Source organism: Trachemys scripta, chromosome 3, assembly GCF_013100865.1.
Source record: "Trachemys scripta elegans isolate TJP31775 chromosome 3, CAS_Tse_1.0, whole genome shotgun sequence".
In the NCBI taxonomy this organism is placed as follows: Eukaryota; Metazoa; Chordata; order Testudines; family Emydidae; genus Trachemys; species Trachemys scripta.
The window spans coordinates 94,000,936-94,020,646 of NC_048300.1; the positions used below are offsets into that span (position 1 = coordinate 94,000,936).

General features: G+C 45.2%; 1 protein-coding gene across 1 annotated transcript in view; it reads right to left on the reverse strand.

Annotated features, from left to right (window-relative positions):
* Positions 1-3,972: 3,972 nt before the first annotated feature.
* The window catches only part of IYD (iodotyrosine deiodinase), a 29,312-nt gene continuing 13,573 nt past the window's right edge, over positions 3,973-19,711 (reverse strand). The window contains exons 2-5 of the mRNA XM_034765429.1: positions 19,439-19,633; positions 16,747-16,906; positions 14,974-15,130; positions 3,973-6,601 (exon numbers count right to left, since the gene is read on the reverse strand). Coding sequence (XP_034621320.1) covers positions 6,419-6,601; positions 14,974-15,130; positions 16,747-16,906; positions 19,439-19,633 — 695 coding nt within the window. The 3' untranslated portion in view covers positions 3,973-6,418. The remainder of the gene's footprint in view (positions 6,602-14,973; positions 15,131-16,746; positions 16,907-19,438; positions 19,634-19,711) is intronic.

Here is a 19,711-nt window from a genome sequence, read left to right on the forward strand (position 1 = left end):
TAGAAAAAAAAACCACACACCCCTTTCCCCCCCGTTTATAAAATGCATCTCCTGCCACTCTGGTGAAGGTGCAAGAAAGTTCCTTTCATCTTCAACCCATTCCTCCCCTTGCAAGGCTGCTCAGGGACTAGCTACTCCCTGACTCTTCGTGCTTCAGTTTACTCATTGATAAAGCATGAATAACCATTTGCTTAACTCACCAGGACACTGAGGTTCCATTCTTACGTAAAGCATATTGAGATCCTCTGGGGGGGGAGAGTACATATAAGTACAAAATACTGCTAATTTATCTTATGGGCCAGAAAACTGACCAACTAAAACCTTGCAACACCACTGAATTCACCTCTTTCCAGAACACATTTTCACACTTAAGTTCAGGCCCTCATTAACCTGAGTCAGCAGGTGCTGTATATTATTAACCTTGGTTAGTCCTTGAGATTCTACCAGGACATGTGAGCTTGTGGTAGAGAGCAGCTGTAGCTTAAATACTGGAAGAGATTGTTTCTTTTTCCTGCTGCTAGTTTACAGTATTCTTGATTTTATGTACATGGTCAAGGCTAGACAAGAGGTGGCTCAGGCTGTAACCAATAAAGCCAGTGAAGATTTCTACAGAGAGAAAGAATTGGGCTTGAAACCAGACCCAGATAAATAGTGAAGGTAGGAAAGGGGTAGGCCCTGGAAGCAGTCTCTAGGACTTACCTTGTATCACTGGGAGAAGTAGCTGCTATCCCAAGATATTTTTTTATCTTTTCTTTTTTTCCTTTACACCATTCCAACTGGCAATGCTGCTGTTCAGCTGCAGGGTGTCTTTAGGAGTGAGCTGGTGGGGAACATGCCTCTTTTATGAAACAAAGTAGAGGGGGCAGGGTGAGTGAGCTAGCCCTAGTCCCAACTACAACGGGTTATACAAATTTCTATTGCAAGCTGAAAATTGTTATATTTATGGGTTTGAGCTAGTTGGATAGTTTGAAAAACACTAAGCCTGGTGAGGTTTGGGCAATTCACAGCATAGGGCATGAGAATGTCACAAAAGTAGCACTGGAGTCTGACAAGTAGCTGGGGGATCACTGCTATGGAGTTGCACCTGGACAATGTGTAATCAATCAGCTGATTAATGCAGACCCTACATTTAATGCATACGTTTATGACTATCAATTTTTTTTTTTTAGCATCTGCATTCACTCTTTTATAAATAAAAGTACTGTGTAGCAAGTGTTTTTAAATGGGGTTGCTGTCTGGGACAGCTCTAGTCATTTTAGGAGAAAAAATGAACAACCAACCTAGCCTGTGAACTCTTGTCTCTGCCTTCCAACCACAGCAACAGCCTTAATCATTCGCTAGCAATCCTTTTCTGAAGTGGCTGGTGTGTGAGGAGCTTTGCAAACCACTCCTTGTTTTTAAAGGCTTTTAAAAGGGTGCTGTAATGAGTTTCTTCCCTAGACTCTACCCAGGACACAATCCCTGCCTTAACTCTGGTCATCCTTGCTGCATTCCCTATGTGCATCTGGAATTCACACTTACATCAGAAAATGAAGCCAAGACTTGTACTAATGTCCCTTTGACTATAGTAGAATGATTGGATGGATTCTCTCTGCTCAGCTGGTATCATGATTGCCTGAAATGCAAACTGACCCCCCACTATTAATCCCACTCTCTATTCTGTATGCAATTCAGACAGTGGCACTGTGTGTAACTTAATAAATACATAAGCAAAGGTTCAGCTAGAGCAGGCTTTTACTCCGGTCACAAATAAAAAGGCTGGTAGCTGGAGGAGGAGGAAGGAGAGTGCTCTGTGAGGGGCTTATCTCTGATCCCTTGTTAAGTCATGCCTCTGCTCAGAGTTCCTCTGGGCATGACCACTGACTCCTTAGGTGCCTTTAAGGAGCAGTGGGCGCTGTCAGGAACTCTCTACTGGGTGTCCCCTTCTGCTTCCCTGATTTTTAACCTTTGGTCCTCACTCCTGTTCCTGTATTTTCATTTGTTGTCCCCAGAATTGACTTGTGGCCTGGGTTCAACAGCTCCTCCCCTATGTTGAGGGACTAGGCCTTTAGGTTTGGTGGGCCAGGCCCATCATCTTCCAGTAACCACAACAGGACAATAAGGCTGCTGCCCCTGGCTCTTAAGACTCTTCCTGGTTTGTGTTTTACTTGTGAACACAGCAAATCTAGTCAAAGGGAGAGATCCTCTGTCTTTTTGCTCAAAAGATGTGATCTTCAGCGGGTAGACAGCACGTGCTGCATTGCAAATTCAAGATTCAAGCATGCCCCTTCTTCCTAACTTTGGAAGCACAAGTGATATTCACTCTTCATACCTTTAAGGCTTCTCCTTATTTTTTCAGCAAGCCTGTGTGTGCCCCAGCCATCCCAGTCACATTTTTGACTGAGAAGCAAGGATGTTACAGATCTCTCCAGTATGTGGAACAAGTAATATGTAAGAGAGGCAGAGGAACAATGAAAAGACCCTGTCAAGTCTGAGTCATGACTGAATATAGGATAAGCCCCACAATAGTGAGGTGGCTAAGTCATACAAGGTGGGTGGGATTTTTGAAAGGACAGTGATGGCCTACCTCTTCCCTCACTGAAATTTTTCCATGGACTTCAGTGAAAGCAGCACTCAGCTTTGGCCTACCTCTTTTTTTTATATGCTGTTCTGCTTCTTTATTTAACTTTTGCTCCTTCATTTTTGAGCTGAAGTGGCTTATGCAGAGTAGATCCACAATCAGGCATTAAGGATTCAATCCCCTCTTGCGCTGCCCATGCTGGCTACTTAGGACCCAGCTCGGGTCTGGATTTGATTCTTGGGGCTTCTCTGCACACAGAAATTGTACTGCTTTAACTGGTACCAGTGGTGCAAGTGCACTCCATTTCTTACTGGTACGGGATGGGGAAGCAGCTAACGAGAGGGGGGGGGGGCAGGTGACCACCTCACATGACCCTCCCAGCCCGAGGTCTCCATGCTCTCCCCAGCCCCTTCCCATGATCTACCCCCCTTACCGGTGTCTGGGGGGGGGGGGCTTTCTCCTCCTCCCACTGCACTGGAGACTTCAGAACCGCAGTGGCGAAAGGAGCAGAATGTGGAGCCGCTCTACCGCCCCAGCCCTTCCATGCAGGGTCTCCTCCGTCTGTACAGCAGCAGGATTGGGGGCGGTACAGCCACACTGGAGGAGCTGCCGGTGTGGGGCCGCCCGGTGGCCCCATGTTCTGCTCCTCCTGTGTCTTTCCGGTACGCCATATCAACTATAAATATCTTGCTGGTATGGCGTACTGGACTGGACTGCCCTACTTGCATTGCCGACTGGCACAGTTATTCCCACACAGGAAGGGGAATAAGCTATCATGGTATAAGGCACCTTTATACTAGTATAACTATTTCAGTGGGGAAAAAATCATACTCTATTGAAATATGAGGCCAGCCGTTAGAGCTTTCTGGGGTATCAGAAAGTTGAGTTTATCATCCTTATTCCATGCTAACAGCTTCTCAAAGGCCAAGCTTTCTACTGGGTGAGATTCAGAAGGGGGTTAAGAATCAAAAACTTCTGAGCTGTAACTAAGCACAGTAAGAAACTGAATAATGAAAACATTAGAAAGTGTCTTGTAGGGAACAACCCTGAATTAGCAGGGAGATGGACTAGATGATTTAAGAGCTTTGTGTTTTCCATTTACACCTTTGATTTCCCAGGCTTTCGTGTATTGCTCACTCAGTACCAGATTTTCACAAGCTCTGTAGTCTGGGTTCTGAGCCATTTTGAAAACCTGGCCATAAGTGTCACAAGGTGAGCTGCTGGGTGCTGAGCTCTTCAGAAAATATGGAACCTCTGGTTTACCGTGGTTCAAATTTTTAATGGGTGGCTGAATATAAAATGAAACCCCTCACAAAATGCCCGGGAGACATTTCCACCATGCTAGTCTCTGCCCATATTAGTTATTAGAACCAAACAAGTTAAAAGCCTTTAATTAATAAGAGAATAACCACTGTAGATGGAATGTTTCATTTTATTTGAGAAAGTCCTGCAGGAAAACACAAGAGCAAAATTTCTTATCTTCTAATTTCACTTCTGTTTTAAAAATGATAGCACAATTGTAGAATATTGGCAGATCTAAGCAGGCTTGACATAACAGCAGCATTAAACATGATTGAAAAGGTTCTCTCATACAGCGTCATCAACAGTTGTAATACTATCAAGATGTTTGTATTTGGATTGATATTTTTCTGTTTTTTACATGTGCTTTGCAGTGTCAAAGGTTCTTTGCTGGATGGAATCTTCACCAGAGTCAGTTCCATACAACTGATGAACAATTTACAGGCTCATTTTCTTTTTGATGTGTTAATGTTAATTTCCAGAGTCAACGAATGGAAAAAAGAGAACAGTTTTTGTTTTTTGACAGTTCATTTTGTGTTTTCTGTTTTAACCACCATCCTATAATATAGAACCTTGCTCACACACACTGGTTTAATTAAACTGGTTCAGTTAAACAAGTCGAAACCCGTAGGTGGGCCCACTTATTTCAGTTTAAAAGGAACTTTGGTTTATCTTAAGTCAACTGGGAACAGGTGTAAGCTAAACCGAAATGTGTGTCCATACACAGCTTTGCGCCAAATTAACTATACTCCTTTAAAAACTAATTGAAGTCACACCAGTACAACTTTTCCCTATAGACAAGGCCTTAGTTTTGTATAGATTAAACCTCTTCCTAATAAACTTAAGCTAAACCACAGTAAGTCTGGTTTAGACCAAAACAAGAGAGTAGCTCATAGAAATTGTTTATGAATGACCACATAGATGGCATTTGACTCCAGTTAAGAGCAATATTTTTGCTGCTAGAGAGGTGCTCTGTTGCAGTGGTTGTGGAGAAAAGGGAACATACTTGCACATGTGGTGGTTATGTGCAGGAATTAGATGGTTTTGTAAGGAAATTATTAAAGAGCTTTATCTTAAACAACATGCTGGCTTCCTAGAGGTCCCCTGACCTGCTTACTTAACTCTCCAGTAAAGCATCTGCACTGTAAGTAGAATGACAAGTAAAAAAAAAAAATTTTTTTTTTTTTTTTTTTACTGTTAGACTTTGTATTGCATTTTATTGGGAAAATGTGACCTCCTCCTACAGAACTCTGATATAGTAAAATATGGACTGTCCTTGTAATGAAAAGCTTTCATATCAATACATAAACAAGATAAATTCCAAAAAGAGGATGGGTGTTTAGAAATATGCTCACCCTTTTTAGTGTAAGAGGAGGTAGGCTACCCAGCCAGAATTTTTAGCCAGGTTCTTTGAATATTAACCAGATCCCGAAGAAATGATGTACAATGTAGTATGTTAACATTTCATTGTAACTTTGCCTTAGTAAAAGGTTTCAAAATGAGACTGTCCACACACATAGTCTTTTGCATGTGTTTAACAAAATCAGTTAAAAATGACAACTTCAGTTAAGCTGGAGCACCTCTGTGTGCAGACCGATCCAAAGTCAGTATTGTGGTTTACTCTATGGGACCCTCCCACCTTGCTGAGTCCTGGAGCCTGGGCTCCAGCCCAAGCCTGAATATCTAAACTGCAATTAAACAGCCCCTTGGCCCGAATCCAGGTCAGCTGGTGTGGGCCAGTCATGGGTTATTAATTGCAGTGTAGACATGCCCTCTATTTGCTTCACTAGGGGCAGCAATGATGGGAGCACTAGCATAGACAGGGAACCAGCATTTTCACTGTCATGCCACCTAACTGGCCAGAGCACATGTAGATGACACCAGTTAGAACATCGTGGGTATCATGTCTGCCCTAGATTTCCCCTAATGGGGACTTGCACCAGTGGCAGCAAAGGAAGGAAGTTTAGAGAAAACGTCTAGCTTAGACAAGGCCTCCAAGTAGCTCAGTCAAGCAGAAGTAGTACTAACATATGTGAAGATATCCTCTTCCTCTGCAAAGGATAATGCAGCTGGTGGGCAGGGGATCTTTGACTGGTGTACATCAAGCAATGTACAAATGGCTTACTCTCTGCTAACCTCTCTGCTGCCTTGCTCTGCTGAAACCCCCGAAGTGAAGATAACTGTGCAAGTGACAATCAAAAGATATCAGGATGAGGAGGTTCTTTCCAATTCAGGGAAAGAGTCGCTCCCTAACGGGGAGAGGAAACTGAAGAGATAAAAGCAATTGAAGTGCTATTGTGCATATCCCCTGGAACAATCAACCAACCTCATCAATAATAGCAGCTGTCAGATTCACAGAGCTTGATTGCTTGCTGCTATTACTGGATGCAGCCACTGCAATTACTAGTGCTAAGAAGGCATATGGGTATAAACCGCCAGACCCACAGGTACATTTAAGAGGACAAAGAAGCTGTGTATAATAGACAGAAAAGCAGCAGATAGTGGGCTGTTGCTTTACAGTGAGCATTTTAGTAGTTTCTTTCTTTGGTTGTTCCATGCTCACATAACCACCCTAATGTTATCCAGTGGCTTTCGTGTCAAATCAGGCACAGTGGCATCTTTGCTGGGGTACCCAACAGGGAGCAGCAAGAGTAACTTCTCATTTTTGGGGCGTTGGAGCAGCACCCTGAGGCGAGGACCACAGTTCAGAGGTGTTGAGGTCACTGTGACCAGACCCACGTTCTAGAACAAGAGAGAGAGAGATAGACAAACAGAAGCAAGGTGCAGTTTAAACTGAATGACATAAAATTCAGTCCTCCGAGTTTGTAGATGACCTTCCATGCCCATCTTCCTACTGTACAGTCCAAACATGCTCACACGCTTTGAACCTTTAAAGCTCATCTCTAACGTATTTGTATCCTTACCAGGAGCAAAGGTGATTTCCTACCCTACTTATAAATAAAACACACTGGGCTGCTGGGCAAATGGCACATTCCACTCCCCTCCTTCCCCACCCCCACCCCCACCGATATTCAGAGGCCAATTCTCACTCCAGCCCCTGCACATAGTTCCAGCAGCCTAGAGGGCAGTGAAGGAATCAAAAGGAACTCCTCCACTGCGGGAGTACCATAGGCTAGCCTAAGCAATCCTATGCAGCCTATTGTCTCACAGGCCTCAAGGTAGATGGGCTGAGAGGGGACCTAACCTTAGTGCTCAGAGTTATTGGGATTCTGATCAAAGGCCTTGGCTACACTTGGTGGGGATTCACAGCACAGCGCTCTCTCGCAGCGCTGTATGTGCTCCACCTCTCCGAGGGGAATAGCTTGCAGCGCTGCGAGCGAGCGTGCAGCACCGCAGGCGCTGATTACACTGGCGCTTTACAGCGCTGCACTCGCTGCGCTTGGGGGGGGGCGTTTCAGACCCCTGAGCGCAGCAAGCTGCAGCGCTGTACAGCGCCAGTGTAGCCAAGGCCAAAGGAGGAGGCTGTTGGAAGTTAGATCAATCCTGTGGGCTGCTCAAACTTACACCCGGGGCTTTTCCCCTTTCCCCAGGGTTTACACCTTTAGTGCTGTGCCTCTCAGTAGGTGCCACACAGGATTAGCCTGTAATCTTCTATGAAAGTGTGTGGGTGGGGTGCGGTGGGGGGAGGTTGTTGTTGTAAGATCAGATACTAGACATGACATGAGCATACAGCTCTCATTGATTCAATAGTAGTTTGCACGTGGAGTTAAGAACATAAGAACGGCCATACCGTTCGTCAGACCAAAGGTCATCTAGCCCAATATCCTGGCTACCGACAGTGACCAATGCCAGGTGTCCCAGAGGGAATAAACCTAACAGGCAATGATCAAGTGAGCTCTCTCCTGCCATCCATCTCCACCCTCTGACAAACAGAGGCTCGGGACACCATTCCTTACCCATCCTGGCTAATAGCCATTAACGGACTTAACCTCCATGAATTTATCCAGTTCTCTTTTAAACGTTGTTATAGTGCTAGCCTTCACAACCTCCTCAGGCAAGGAGTTCCAGAAGTTGACTGCAGAACATGGCCCAATGCTTAATTGGTTAAGCATTTTGGGAGTGCTTTAGAATGAAAGGGCATATACTAAGTTTAAAGGAGAGCCAGTTTTATGACATTTTCACAGGTTCCACCTCCCATGTTGAAATAGCTGCTCTAGTGCTCTGAAGAGGCAGAGTGCTAGCTGCAGTAGTGCTAAGTATTATGGAGTCATAGGGCTGGCTCTCTTCTGAAAGAGTATAAAATAATTTCTAGAAGCTGGGCCATGCCAGATTAGCCACTGGGCCGACGGGGCCCATGCCAGGGGCCCCGTTCAACTGGGAGGCCCTGGAAAAAATCTGCTGCCGGGTGGCAGAAGCCCAGAGCACCAGTCGCTGGGTGGGGGGGGGGGGGCGGGGGAAACTCCCGCACCCTGACCTTGCTCTGCGGCAGCAGTGCCGGGTGGGGAAGGGGAAGCTCCCCCCACAGTGGACCCAATCCCATCCCTGGCAGAAGCCCACGGGTGAGGGAAGCCCCAGTGCCCCCCACCTGTCCCTGGCAGAAGCCATGGGGTGGCAGGGGAAGCCCCCATGCTCTGCCCCCCTGCTGCAGCCCTGGGACTGGAGGAGCTCTCACTCCCCACTGCACCCCAGGGGGGGCCCAGGGACAGAACTTCTCTGGTCTTGGGGCTGCAGTGTGGGGGGCAGAAAGGAGCAAAATGGGCTTTGGGGCTGCAGTGGGGCGGGGGGGGGAGAATGGAGGGGACCCTGGGTGGAATAGGAATGGGCCCCGGGAAAGGTGCAGAAAGCGGTGGGGCTGTGGACGGGGCTTCAGATGGAAGGGGTGGGGAGGGGCCCTCACTTGTTCTGGCCCAGGGCCCCAGGAAACCTTAATCTGCCTCTGAGCTGGGCAAGTGACCATGAGGAGCAGGGCCACTGTTGAGCTGGCAGGGAGCATCAAGAGTCAGGCTGAATGAGGCATTGGCTAAGGTGGTACTGGAGAAAATATGGGGCCTGATCACACCCACTAATTCTGACTGGGAAAGGGAGCAATGTGTGCAATACAAGTCTCTGTAGCTGGGGATGATGGCTGACTGACTAACTGTACAGACACTTAGAGTAACTTAAGAGCAGGATGTTTGGAGCACCATGCCATCTGGGCATAGACACCAACTCCATGGGTGCCCCGGGGCTGGAGCACCCATGGAGAAAAATTGGTGGGTGCTCTGCACCCACTGGCAGCCAAGCTCCCCGCCCCAGCTCACCTCACCTCCACCTCCTCCCCTGAGCACGCCGCATCCCCGCTTCTCCTCCCAGCACTTGCCATTGCAAAACAGCTGTTTCACGGCATAACAAGCTAGGTGGGGCGGGAGAGGAGCAGGAACGCAGCATGCTCAGGGGAGGAGGTGGGGAAGAGGCGGGGCAGAGATTTGGGGAAGGAGTCCAATAGGGGCAGGGAGGGGGTGGAGTTGGGGTGGGGACTTTGGGGAAGGGGTTTGAATGGGGGTGGGGCAGGGGTGGAGTCGGGGCAGGGCCAGGGCTGGGGTCGAGCACCCACCGGCACCAGAAGAAGTTGGCACCTATGCATCTGGGGACATAAAATGCTGGTTCTGCCCTTTTTCCTTTAGCCACATCCTCATTGCATCCCCTTTATACGCAGTTACGTGGAGGGGGAGTGGAGAATCACATAGGGTATGTCTACATTGCAATGTAAGACCAGGGTTAGAGAGAGATTCAAATCAGCTGACCTTTGTTCGAGAACCCAGGGCCTGAGCATCTACACTGATTCTTAACCCTACGTTAACAATTTTCTAACCTGGGGCTCTGGCTTCCACAGTGCAGCATGCAGACCCGAGTCAAACCAACCATATCCCAGGCTCCTAGCACTCTCCCGAAATGTGGTCGCTCTAGCCCTTTGACTGGTGCACTGTAGGAAAACTGTACTGCCCACCCTGCATGTCACAGGAAGTTATAACCAGCCAACACAGCCTGCCAAGAAACACGGAGGAGACCCCTTTTCAAAAAGTTTTCTTGCTTGCACTTTCACTCCGGTGTCAGGAAACAGGCAGAGCTTCCATGAGGCACTGGTGGACATTTTGGCAGCGTTTTCTGACACACCAAAGGAGCGTAACAGAGCTTTGGATGGAGCAGCAGGAAGAAGAAGAGTAACCTGGCATGGCAGACTCACACTAGCTGATGCTGCTTGTTACACTCAGCATAGCCACTGATGCCTCCTACCAAGACTGGTGCTGGGCCATAAGCACAGACTGGTGAGATCACATTGTCATAGGGACCTGGGATGACCAGCAGTGGGTTCAGACCTTTCGCTACATTTCTGGAGCTTTGTGAGCAGCTTGCCCCAACGCTTCAACATAAAGGCATGAGGGTACCTTTGCCTGCTCAGAAACAGGTTGCTGTCTGGAACTGGCTACCCCAGACTGCTACCAGAATGTGGTCAACCAGTTTGGTGTTGGAAAGTTGACAGTGGGTACAGCAGTGGCAGAGGTTTCTGAGGCAATCAGGCGTTTGGTTAACTCCAAGATGGCAGGCATACAAAACTATTCCTGGGGTAATAGCTGGCTTTGAGAGAATGGGGTTTCCAAACTGTGCCAAGGCCATTGATAGGAGTCGTGTGTCCATAGTTTATCCTCCTCAAGGACCATATGAGTACATAAAGTACAAAGGGGACTACTTCATTGTTATGGAGGCCCTCGTGGACCACAAAGATCAATTTATGAATGTCAATGTAGGCTTCACTGGGAAAATTCACAATGCCAGGGTTTCTCACCAATCAGGAGTCTACATTCATGGACAGGCTGGGACACTATTCCCACCAAATGACATGGTTATAAATGTCCCTACCATTATTCTGGGGGACCCTATGTGCTCCCTTTTGCCTTGGCATATGAATCATGCCCTGATTTCAGAGGCCTTGACAAAAGATGATTTAATTACGTGATGAGCAGGTGTAGAATGGTTGTTTGAATGTGCTTTTGGCAGATTGCAATCCCACTGGAGATGTCTACAGACGTGTTTGGATGCCAGTGTCATCAATGCTGTCTGCATTAGTGTACCTTGCTGTGCTCTTCACAATCTTTGTGGAGCCAGAGGTGAGCCATTTCCCCCTGAATGGACCTATGACAGTGAGAGGCCGCTGAATCAGTGCCCTCAGCCAGAAAGTGCACCTAGCACAGCTGGCCCTGGGTGCACCCAGGCATCAGAAGTCAGGGATGCTTTGTGCTCCCACATTATGGACTTGCATGGCCCCATGGAAGAGAGGGAATAGTACTCTATGAATGTGCTTGTTGCGGGGGAGGGACTGGGCTAATTGCTTTGGGGTGGGTTCAGTGCTTGGAGGAGTTCAGTGCTTGATTGCCACACAATGTACTTACTAATGACATGACCACTTACAAAATGGGGGTGGGGGATGAGTCACAATATGTATTCATATAAGGAAGTGATTGAAGAGTGGATTGCTGTACCTAACTGTATGGAGGAATAGTGTTTGTTTATTAATTCCTAATTGTTTCCAATCATGTGTTTAGCTTTATTATTTCAAGATGCATTGATAGCAATAAACTTGGATGAGATAAAAGGCTTTATTTATAAATATGTTGAAACAATACAACAGTCACCCATTGCCATGCAGGCAACTGCCCTTGCAATATCCAAACAGTTACAAAAGAACATTTCCAAAACACCAGGAACTGCGTAGCAACTGCCTGGTCCCACGCTGAAACACTGACCTCTAGCTGTGCAGAAAGCCTCAGTCTTCCTCCTGCCTCTTGGCACACTTTTTCTCACGTCATAAGTCCCTCTGTTTCGGGTACTGGCCCTGCTTGTTAAACCATAAGTTCATCACAGAAATGCTTTCTCTTGGAACAGTCCAGAAGGTATGCTGGGCCAGGCTTGTCCTGCGCTGTCAGGGGTCAAGCTGTGGAGGGATATATTGTGAAAGATGTTTCAGTCCACAGAATCTCCCTGGACACGGCCTAGTTAAAGTAATGCAGAGACAATGGTAAGTTAAAAATTTTAAGCTGTTTTTGTTTTACAAAAATTGCAGAACTACTTATAAAAAGAACAGAAGTACGTGGCACGTTAGAGACTAACAGATTTATTTGAGCATAAGCTTTCTTTGTTAGTCTCTAAGGTGCCGCAAGTACTCCTGTTCTTTTTGCAGATACAGACCAACACAGCTGCTACTCTGAGAACTACTTATGTTGGGGTACGGAGGAGTCAGTGACCTTGCTACAAAAGACTTTTCCTATCATTTCAGGACTTCACATTTTGGAGGCCATCTTGTGGTGGCATATTGGCAAAGCTGCTGGTAGGAAACCTGCAGTGTAGGCAGCTGAAGTATTCAAATATATAGTGACTGAGTAGCACATCTATGAGTAGACACTGCCGGATTTCCAAGTAGGCACAGTAGACACGTGCCTACGGGTGCCGGCATTCATGCGGCGCCTAAGGTTAAAAGTTTCATTTTTTCTGGCAAACACAAAGGTCAGCTGTAGGCAGGAGGTAGGGGTGCTGAAGATGCACCTTATGGGTGTGTAAGGTGTAAATCTGACCCTGTGAATAGAGTGGCCTAATTAGCTACTAAAGTGGTCTTGGAAAATATGCCTATCTGGGGTTCCTGCTTCAGGAAATGTTTGCAGCTATCAGCACCTGGGATTGGGTCAGAATTCATGAGGAAATCAACAGGATGCTGCATTAGCTTCCACAGGGCTTACCCAGTTATGGCTGCATGGGACCACACAGAACTCCACAGCCTTCCTCCTCCCTGCGCTCACATTTCTTGGCAAAAATTCAAACCCCAGTCAGACTTGGGATAAATGTTAGTCACTTATGGACGGCATGGACTTCCTCTAACTGAAATGGATTAGTTTTGAAAATGGATCACATTTTCCCAAACACACATATACACAGTTTCCAGGAAGGTCCCTAGGCCATTGATTGATTACAGAGCAGCAAACAAAGGCGTGACAATGTAAGGTTATTTTTAAAAAACAGGAGTGGCCATAGCAAAAATCTGTGCCTTTCCAGTAAAAATACTGAGCGGTTCTTTACTGTTTGCATTTCCCAGTCACCATTTTGAACTCCATGCGAGTGGGAGGGGTGCGCCAAGGCACTGTGATGCAATCTGCCTTTAGCAGCTACAAGCTGCTAGCCTGAGCTTCTCAGAACTTTTGCATTGATCCATACAGTGGAAATCCCTCCCACTACTGTAGCAATAAATATTAAATTGGAGCCAGAAACTTACCAGCCTCAGGGGCGGCTTCTGTCCCATCCATGTCTGCTGCAGGCTCAGCAGCGGGCTGTTCCTCGAGGGGGCATCAAACAGCTCCTCTGAGTATGGACCCAGAAGTTGCCGCTGATCCTGTTCCAAAGTGTGCTCTAGGACCCGCCTCAGCAACAGAGTGACTTCATGGTCCTCACTCCGTGTCTGCTGCCGGCTCCCATCACTCCCCATGCTAGATTCTGCGGCTGGCAGGGCACATCCGAGCTGACCAGGTCATTATACACCACAGTTGGCTCAGTCCTGGGTGCAGTGCCAGTCCAACACCTCATAAAACAGGCAGGGTGCCAGCAAGTTGCTTGAGGCGTGGATCTGGTCCCTCGTTTTCTGACATTTGCTCTTGAGCTGCTTAATCTGCTCCCTGCACTGGTCACCAGTCCAGTAAATTGGCAAAGCTGCCAGTTTCTTTGCAGTTTGCTGGTATGCATGCTGGTCACTCTTGGTACTTTTACTAAAGTTTTACCACAGTTTTCCTGGCCTCGCACCAGAGATTCACCAAAGCTGGCTGTGGTCCCCTCACCACGAAGCAGCGCACTTTGGAAAAGGCTTGTTCTGTTCAGTCTCTATTGCAAACACAGAAGGCTCTCAGATGGTGTGTTTGCAGCTTGGTGAAGACAATGGAAAGGTTAACACTGACTCACTGAGCTGCTGCAGTGCACCAAGAAGGATGGCTTCCGTTTTCAATTGAGTCAATTGGAGATTCTTAGGATAAAGGAAGTTGGTCCATGAGATTGTTGGATACTTTTGGCAGTCTCCCAGGACCTGAGTCAAGTGAGGCTGCATCTACCCTGCAAAACAATAGGGCTTGAACCCTGGGTCATGGCTTGTCATGGGCTCAGACCCTCCACCCTTGCAGGGTCCTAGGACCCTAGGTCCAAGCCAGAGTCTGAGAGATTTGTGTGTAGACAGAAGGGGTTTTGGTCTCAAGCCTGAGTCTGAGCCTGGGCTTACATTGCAGTATAGACATACAGTACCCATACACAGTTGCAGAGGTGCAACATACCAGTGTTACAATTAAATTTCGCGCACTGCTCCCTCCTCAGATTTCCTGCTGTGGAGATTTTCCTTCAGAATGAAGGATTCAGAAAAATTTAGACTAAAAGAGAAGAGTCTGGTAATGCATTGGTCTGCTGTAATTGTGCTCCATTAATGATTTAACAGTTTAAAAAAAAAATCACTATTTAAACATTTTTGCATGCATTAGATAAAAGGACTAGAATTAAATGTTGAGAGACTAATCAAACAATCTGATTGACCAGTGTATAAAGTTCAGAGCTCTAAACTCGTTAGAAATAAATTCATCTTTAGAAATGTCTTGAACAAAACAACTGAAACTGCATTGACTGTTAAACAAAACATATACCCGCTCCCCCCTCCCCCAAGTAATGCGCATAACAACACTGAAACTGATCTTAAAGCCAGACATGTCCTGGGGATTCATGAAAGGAAGTTGTGTTAGAGTAATGGCATATCATTTTAAGACGACATACTGGTAACCTGAGACCCCTAGCATCATTATTAGTGTAGTACAAGAGTTATGAGTGCTTAAGTTGGATTCTACAGCAGCTCTATTAATAAGACAGTATTAAACCGGTATGCGCCTGAATTTACTGTTTAAAAGGAGGTGCAAATAACACGAAGCACATTGCTTAAATTAAGTTCTTCTTTTTTTAAAATGGCAAGTTAAACTTTTTCAAACCTCAAAAATTAGATTTGGGTTTAATCCAAGTTTGGGGCAAAGGTTCAGTTCTGTTCTTACCCAGCCCAACCCAACCCTACTTTATATCGACTCTGACTGTACAGCATGCTGTCAGCGTACCTGCAGTGCAGCAAGGAGAATACCACAGGCAATAGAAACACTGATCTCATTGTAGTAATGGGTCTTCTTTTGGCCATTTGGAAGCATCCCATACACCTGCTTAAAAATGAGGATCAGATAGGGAGCTGTATCCAGGTATTCTTTTATCCAGTTTGTTCTGCAAAAGAGTGATTTTAGAAGACATTTATTGTGCTGTCTCATTGTTTTAACGATTATATATAATATATGTGTTGGCTATAAAAGATTGGTACTGATGTACAACAGCTATAACAGGCTTTTTTAAAGCTACTGCTTAGTTATTGATCTTAAACAACATTTAAATGAAGTTTGTTGGATGTTTTCCTAGAAACAGGCCTGAATGAGAACCCTGGGTCCCAGCACACTCAGTCTATGGATGGATGAGAGAAAGATTTTACTTGCCAGCTCTGTAGTGTACAGTTGCATGAGAATATGGTGCAGATATATCCCCTCCTACCTGAGGACAGATCTCATGAGCACTCACTCTCAGGCATCGGGAACTAAGACAGTGGCATGATTTTCAGAATTTTGGGGTTCCTATAGCTCCCACTGTAGTCAGTGGTGCTTACTGGAGGGCCACTGAATTGGGAACTTTGGATAAGTTTTAAAGCTATTTTATGTAGTACATATCCATCTATAGATCATTGACCTATCCTTATGTAGGTCATCCCTTTTGGGCTTCAGTCACTGGTTCCAGATATGTTGTTATAGAAATTTATGAAATGATAGCCTATATAAAAGAGCTACTTCCTCCTATTTTCATGTGTGATATCTCATCTAATTATGGAAAGAGATATATTTTAATTATGTACATAGTACACATGTAGTTTGGTCTTGCACCAGCATAATAATTACCATTGTAATAAATAAATAAGTGTACATGAAGAACAATTGATCCCCACCCACTTTATAACAGCCCCTAACGTACTGAGGACTTCAATGGCTCAGACACAGATTTGATACAGGCGTAGCTGGGTGAGATTCTGTGGCCTGCATTGTGCAGGAGGTCAGACTAGTTGACCATAATGGTCCCTTCTGACCTTAAAGTCTAGGATTCTATGATCTGAAGACTTATCAGGTGCCTCCTCAGTCTTCTTTTCCTCTAAACTAAACATGCTTTTTAAAAAACCTTTCCTCATTTTATCATTTTTGTTGCTGTCTTCTGGACTCTCTCCAAAGTGACCACATCTTTCTTAAGGTATGGTGCCCACAATTGGACACAGTACTCCAGCTGAGGCCTCCCCAGTGCCAAGAAGAGTGGGACAATTATCTCCTGTGTCTGACATACAACACTCCTATTAGTACATCCCAGAATTGTATCAGCCTTTTTTGCAACTGCATCACATTATTAGCTCCTATTCAATTTGTGATCCATTATAACCCCCAGGATGCTCAAAAAGTCTAAAAAAATAGGATTTTAATCTGAGCTGAATAATTCTGTTTTTCCTTGAAGAAAAAACAAGCGGTGCTAGTGTGAATAAAATCCCCTAACAAGTCTTTTCCTTTGTCTTTCTCACTTACAAGTTAGATTTATTTATTTACCTTGCCCAAGATTTTTAAAACTGACTAACGATTTTGGGTGCCTCAATATTCAGGTGTTCATCTTGAGACACTTAATAGGCCAGTTTTCACAAGGTGGGTGCTCATCCTTTTATAAAAATCTCAGGTTCTTTCAAGATGTCTCAAGTAAGGCACTTAAAACTCCCTAGTCACTTTTGAAAAATCTTGGCCCGTTATTTGCCTTGATTTTTGTACCTCAGTCTCTTCAGGTCATTAACCCATCGGTCTCCCATTCTTTTCTTGTAGTTTATTTCCTCCTCCTCTTCGATGATCTCCCGAATCCTATGTTTTAGTTCAGGATCCTGCACTACCACAAAGGTCCAAGGCTCAGTGTGTGCTCCACTTGGAGAAGTTCCTTTATGCAAATAAATGCAAACATTAAAAATCAACCAACAAAATGCTAGGGGAAAAAAATGAAGAGTCAGATCATCCTTCTGGGTGATACAGGACTGAATTACAGAGCAACAAGAAAGCAAGCTGACCAAAGGGGAAATAATGCATTCATTCTCGTTGGTGTTGATGGTCTCAACTCATTCTCTTCATGGAGAAAAGTCTAAAGTTCCTGTTGTAGGGCATGCCTGTGCTGTAGTGCCCCCTGCAGCATCAGTGTAGTACTGCCTCACTCTGCATCCTCAGGAAGCCAATAAGTCCACTTCAGGCACTCCTGATGCTTGTCTTAAATTATATCCGCCCTGGGCTTGTTTATTACAAAACCTCCTACAAAAGGATCCATAACAAAAAGTTCCAAATAGTCTCAAAAGGTGCTTCTGGTTTCCAAAGTTCCTCTGAAGCCTGCCCCCAAAATTCTGTTCCCAGGGTTACTCTCAATCCGAAGAAGTGAGGTTTTTACTCATGAAAGCTTATGCCCAAATAAATCTGTTAGTCTTTAAGGTGCCACCAGACTCCTTGTTGTTTTTCTCAATCTTTATTTTTCTCCATAGGAGCTGGGTAATTCAAGCAGTTGTTATACCTTAGCTGACCCCACTTAATCCTCAGGCTCAGAGGGTTTGGCAGTCTTCTGCTGCTGGTGTCTGTTCCCTACTAACTGAGGAGCCTTCTTATTCCCTTCAGTATCTGCAGGCACCTGTACTGCTATGAGGAAGGAGGCAGCATTTATACTGGTCACCTTTTCCCAGCTCATCCTCCATTGGCTAGGAGAGAGGGAAGCTTTGCACCACCCTCTCTGCCAGGCTCCCGGCCCAGATCCCTAAAAAACAAGGTTTCACTCTAAAGCATTCGTACTCCCAGGACCACTTCTTTTCTCTCAGTATTGCCGAGTTCCTTGTATCTATAACTGGACCTTTTAACTCTTGAAGAGCCACGCCAGGTGGTGGGATAGACTGACCACTAGGCAATGCTGCCTTTAAGAGGAGACTACGCCATCACAGTTCTGATCAATGTCAGATGTATTAAATCCACTGGTTAGTTCCTATTGAATGTCTGTTACAATTACTGTCTTTAATTGAGAAGAGAGAATTTAGATTTTTTTAATTTCATACATGTAAGATGCCTGTCACCAGGCATCTAAGTGCCATACAGTAATACTAATGCAATATATTAAAATCAAAGTAAAGCATCAACCAGCCTGAATATATAGCCAATTAAAACCAAAGGCTTTGGCTTCAGGGCAGAAGCTGATGGCCTTCAGGCAAACCATCTTAGCAGCCAAAAGGAACGAGTTTCCAATTTACACACAGAATAGGAATATTGTGATGCAAACATCTGCCAAAGAGCATACAGGTTTGATTTGACAGACCCAAAGGCATCTGGTGCATGTAGGTGTGTATGAAATCTGAACTTGTTCACTCAGTCCTAATTGCCATGTGCAAATACAGTGGAAAGAGTATTTAACTGGTTGAAAAGGAATAAAATCAAAGCAATAGAATACACACATTTTGCAAAACTTAAATGCCTAAAAGAAGTAAAGTGGGTATAAAAGAGCCTGATCAGCTCTTCATATTGACTGAATGGACTGTGCTCCCCCGCCCCTCTTTTAAACACTTTTAACTGTTTGTAGGTCTTAGAAACAAACGACCATTTGCTAACCAAAGCCCTGCTTAAGTTTGAGATGCACCATGAACAAACTATTTAAAGATACCACTCTCACTCTTAAATTAAATGAGGCTTATCAATTACTTTGTTTCTCCTGAGAGTCGGACAAGAACTGATGGTGTTTGTTTTTTCCCCTTTCTCCACTCCTCAAAGCTTTCAGAGCACTTCATCTGTGCTGCAGGCTTGTTCATTTTGTTGCATGTGCTAGAACATGTTCAGTTTTTTAATGATTACCACTAATTGAAATACATCGCCATCTTCTTACATCCAAGTACAGTAACAAAACAGCTCACAGATTTTTAAACACGAAAACAATCCTCTTCAAATAGTGGCTGGGATCTCTGTATTAGTAATCCTGCTAGAGGCTGCTGAAACCTACTCTAATCCTTTTTACAATTTTAGGCTTTACTAACAGCAGCCAAATTCTAGGACAAGATAAATAATGGGGGTCAAATTCATCCCTGACTGAAGTCAATGGGATTACAGCGGAGTTGAGTCTGGCCCTGCAGTAAGAGACTGACACACAGGAGTTCTGACAAAGAACTAAAATGTATTTCCCAATCCCAGTCACGTGACCTTGGTCGGGATTCCAAAGGTTACCATGGTAGTCACATTGCAGGGGTCAGTATCCACTGACTCAGTGGCTGTTCAAGTGTTTCTGAATACTCATTCAGTGCTGATTCAATAGGCCTGCATTTAAAAGTAGGAGCATGGTTGGCATCTTCTAAGTTTTAATTCCCTATGTTTTTCCATATCACCCTTATCTTATGCATTTGAGGAGCAGGAGACCAGTGCTTCTGTCACTCTCAGGAAATTCATTCATTCAGTACCATACCTGCTGCTTTGATGACATTATTAATGACCTCCCTGGGGACTGGCTCATCGCTTATAAATCTGACCGACCGTCTCTTATTTAGAAGCTCATAAAATTCCTTTGACCTTTTAATCATTTCACCCTCAGAGTAACGCTCAGCAGAGAAGGAGACATGTGCAATGTTTTCATCTAATCCCTGCCAGTCGCCATCAGCATCTGTAAAGAAGGAGCAGAATGCATGCATGCTGTGGTAAGGATTTTCTTCTTGCTGGAGGAAGCCATAAATATATTTCA